The sequence below is a fragment of the Dendropsophus ebraccatus genome, chromosome 4 (genome assembly GCF_027789765.1).
Source record: "Dendropsophus ebraccatus isolate aDenEbr1 chromosome 4, aDenEbr1.pat, whole genome shotgun sequence".
NCBI lineage: Eukaryota > Metazoa > Chordata > Amphibia > Anura > Hylidae > Dendropsophus > Dendropsophus ebraccatus.
Window position 1 is genome coordinate 58,121,902 of NC_091457.1, and position 3,905 is coordinate 58,125,806.

At 41.5% G+C, this 3,905-nt stretch overlaps 1 protein-coding gene across 1 annotated transcript; it reads left to right on the forward strand.

Moving 5' to 3' along the window:
* The first annotated feature begins 1,198 nt into the window (after positions 1 to 1,198).
* Positions 1,199 to 3,636, forward strand: AGRP (agouti related neuropeptide). The gene is made up of 3 exons (XM_069968427.1): positions 1,199 to 1,370; positions 1,787 to 1,875; positions 3,308 to 3,636. The coding sequence occupies exons 1-3, from the start codon at positions 1,199 to 1,201 to the stop codon at positions 3,488 to 3,490; spliced, it is 444 nt and encodes a 147-aa protein (XP_069824528.1). The 3' UTR covers positions 3,491 to 3,636.
* The last annotated feature ends 269 nt before the right edge of the window (positions 3,637 to 3,905 follow it).

Here is a 3,905-nt window from a genome sequence, read left to right on the forward strand (position 1 = left end):
GCTGATGATGTAGCAGAGCTGACACACGCATGGTGTAGCTATGTGCTACATACGGACATCTTTTTAGTGGGGGGTGGGGGTGTAGTGTAGGTTAGTGTAGTGTAGTGTAGGTGTAGTGTAGTTAGATCTCTGCTTGCTGACTGTGAATGAAAACATTCTAGTTCCATACAGACTCTAAGAACATCCATAGCACTTACAATATACAGAGCTGTGACACAAACACAGGAACATATACCTGCATTCACTGATAGCAAGCAGAGATAGAGCTATAAAGTTTCATATTACAGAAATCTAGGCTCAGGGACACATGTAAGTCTATGGAAGCAGCACAAGTGCATGGAGATGATGCAGATGATGGGGATCGGGTTACCCAGTCAATACACAGCTAACCCGCCCCCAGTGAAGAGATCACATGAATTTAGACATCCAGAGCTGGTAAATATGAGAAAAAAACAGGGAAAGGGTGCAAGATAGGTTATACATGTATATTAGACATAGGGTGGTATTGAGAAGGGGGATTGTTAAAAATATTGTATTTGTTACCCAGATAACCCCTCTAACGCTTGGTCCTGGTACCTGGTAACTAGGCATAGAGCCAGAACCACAGCGACAAGACGTCACGTTGCCTCTTCCCCTGAGCGCCTGGCAGACTGAGCGCAGGTCTTTGCACTCAGTTTCCGGAGCTCAGACTGCCAACTTAAGCATGAGCGACTGGGAGGAGGGCAGAGGCAGTGTGACTACATGCCACTGTGGCTCTGTATCCATGCCAAGTTACCAGGACAGAGCATTGAACATCACAGAGCTGTGCACAGCAGCTATAGATACTAGGGCCAGTTCACCCTTCAATTGCATTGCAGTGTCATCATGAGACAAACTGGAATGTCTCTATTACTATTGCTATTACTATTACTATTACTATTACTATACCAGTGGCAAATCCATGACAGAAAGCCAAGAGTTAGGGCAGTATTGTTATTTCTGCTCAGTCTTCTGTATGCTGTAAGAGTCCACATTAACTTGCAGTACCGTGCCAGAACCAGGTAGTGGCCTATTAGAATCACTGGATAATTCTAAATGAAAGGAGGTTTTATTGTCCATAGATAGATCACATCACTTACATATTTTTTTTTTAGGAAATTTCACCTTAAACTACATTGTGTATATGTTTTTTTCCTTTACTTAGATATCTTGAAACATGATGTTCAATACAGTCCTGCTTTGCATGGCCATGGTTCAAGCAATTCAGGCCATACTGACCTCAGACTCTAGCAATGGTAGACTTGAAGACATCAGCTCCGGTGCAAATACCGGCAGATATAGTTACCCAGGAATACTACGTAAAGTCAAGGAGTCTGGCTTTCTTATGCCAGGTAAGACTCATGTTCCAATAAAAGGACAATTTGTATTTGGGCTGTAATGGATATCCTCATTCCCCTTCTGTATATTGTTTAAGGAACCCAGCACAGAAAGAAGACAGAAGTCCATTCTGTAATGCAGAATTCATAGACTTATATGTTCAGGACTTTTCATTATTCTGATGTCACCACTATTAGATTATACAAGTAACTGTCATTCATGCCCCAACTTGGGACATGAATGGAAAATTGTAGGTATATAAGTGGTTTTCTGATAGGTGATGTTCTGATCTATGGGACACCCCCTGGTTCCTAGTGCTAAAAAAACACTCAGCTAGGTAAAGCGGGGGAATGAAGATGTATAGGAATGATGTATTACCTTTCATCATTGTCACAGCCATGGTAATGTATAGTCTATCTTCTCATTTCAGCAAGCTTGGCCAGATCAGACATTCTTAGGATGGACACAGGTGCTGCTGAAGAGAATCTAATGGAAGATTACAGCATGGTGGACCCCCGGGTAACCCATATAATAAGCAGCACAACAATTAAACAACATTGTTCTATCACTTACAAACTATACATTTATTCACTATGTGCTCTATGAACCAACAGATATAAGTTCCTTGTGTCTCAACCAAAAAATTTTCATTATAAATCGATATATTCTTAAAGATTTAGTCCTAACTATATATATATATAGACCCATTGGGGGAGATTTATCAAACTGGTGAAAAGTAGAACTGGCGCTGTTGCCCCTAGCAACCAATCAGATTCCACCTTCAATTTTCCATACAGTCTGGGAGGAATGAAAGGGGGAATCTGATTGGTTGCAAGGGGCAACTCAGCCGTTTTCACTTTACACCATGTTTGATAAATCTCCCAATGTCTTTCCTTATTGTGATGGTCAACCGTTTGGCTCTTCCCAATTCTTTAACTTCCCAATTCCATACCATATAAGATTCCCAAGGGATTCTCTAGTGTTGAAGAGATACATACATTTTCATAGCTGCTGATGTTATTTGCTGATGGTGTAAGAGAAGTGCAAGAGCACAGAGAAAGCCAATGCTCACTTTGTCTGGTGAGAGGACACTTCTATAAACACCCCTATGTGATTCTTTTATTGCTACAGGTACTTGTATTATTTTATGTTACTGTTTTTGTGATGAACATAATATAAGGCCAATCACAAGTGGATCATATTTCCGTAAACCTTAAAGGGATTGGCCACTTTATAGTAAAACTGTTCAGTGTACAGTATTAGTAAGTGTAGTCACTGCACTTACTGACAGCCGCTCCCCGTGTACCTCATAGAGCTCATAGAGCTAACATCAGACTCCCCTCCTCCAGGCTGTACTGCCCTGCTCTGTGGTGAGTCTGTCTATAAGATTGCCAACATGGAGGAGCATGTGACCATGACCCCCCCCCCCCCCTCCAGTGTCCTCCATAGGATTATACAGGCTCAGTGGTAGACACTGGGGGCAGGGCATGGTCATATGCTTCTCCATGTCAGCCATCTTATGGACAGGCTCACCACAGAGCAGGGCAGCACAGCCTGGAGGAGGGGAGTCTGATTTTAGCTCTATGAAGCACAAAGCCGCTGTCAGTATATACAATGTGTACACCTATTAATACTGTTCACTGAACTATTTTACTAAAATTTGGCCAACCCCTTTAAATATCCAGCTCGACAACATTAACCTGTTCTCTCTCCCCTACATTGTTGCAGCTTACTAAAATCTCCTTGAATAAATGTTTTCGTTGTCTTCTTAAAAGTTGTCTTATGGCATGGTCTGATGCAGAGACCCCCGTGGGAGTATACACACTGATCAAAACTTCTACCATAACCATTTGTGACCACTACCCCATAAGCTATGACGTTATAGCATTATAAACTGTATCTAAAAAAAAAGATCCTATTTGATACATATATTTTGCTTTCCCCCTCTCAGGCCTTGTCACTGGAGGTGTCTTCCCGTGAAGAGCGTTCACCCAGGAGATGTGTCCAGCTTCTGGAGTCATGCGTGGGACATCTGCCCTGCTGCAGCCCTTGTGCAACCTGTTACTGCCGCTTCTTTAATGCAATTTGCTACTGCAGAAAAACTAGTACCAATTGCCACCAAGGCAAAAACTAGCTGTTCCAGGGCCAGAAAGATGTCTTACTATATTATGCTATGTAATATTATCAACTTGTATATTGACCTATATTTTCTCTACAAGAATTTCATACCTGCCTTATACAGACTCTCTCTATATGATATGATTATATGCAGTTCTTCTCTAAGTGTCCATAAATGTACTTTCTAGTGACTATGTCTTAATTGAATTAAAGGATTTATACTATGGAATAGTCTTTAGTTTGCACATAATGTGAGTAAACTGATAATAAAGCAAATCTTCTGGTAGGTCAAAGTTCTCACATGTAGATATTCCTCAGCCACAACAAGGTCTTTGATGTCCAGAAATGTATAATGCAAATAAAGGTATATGCAGCAGATCTATATAGCTTCATCACGGGCCCTCATCTCCTTTGGTGGGCCCTGTGTAGAC

What these genes read in the sequence shown, in the direction of transcription:
- AGRP (XM_069968427.1), top strand. Translation starts at nt 1,199, where the DNA reads ATGTTCAATACAGTCCTGCTTTGCATGGCCATGGTTCAAGCAATTCAG. An exon ending in GTCTGGCTTTCTTATGCCAG is followed by an intron (nt 1,371 to 1,786) that starts GTAAGACTCATG and finishes TTCTCATTTCAG; the next exon opens with CAAGCTTGGCCAGATCAGAC. An exon ending in ACAGCATGGTGGACCCCCGG is followed by an intron (nt 1,876 to 3,307) that starts GTAACCCATATA and finishes TCCCCCTCTCAG; the next exon opens with GCCTTGTCACTGGAGGTGTC.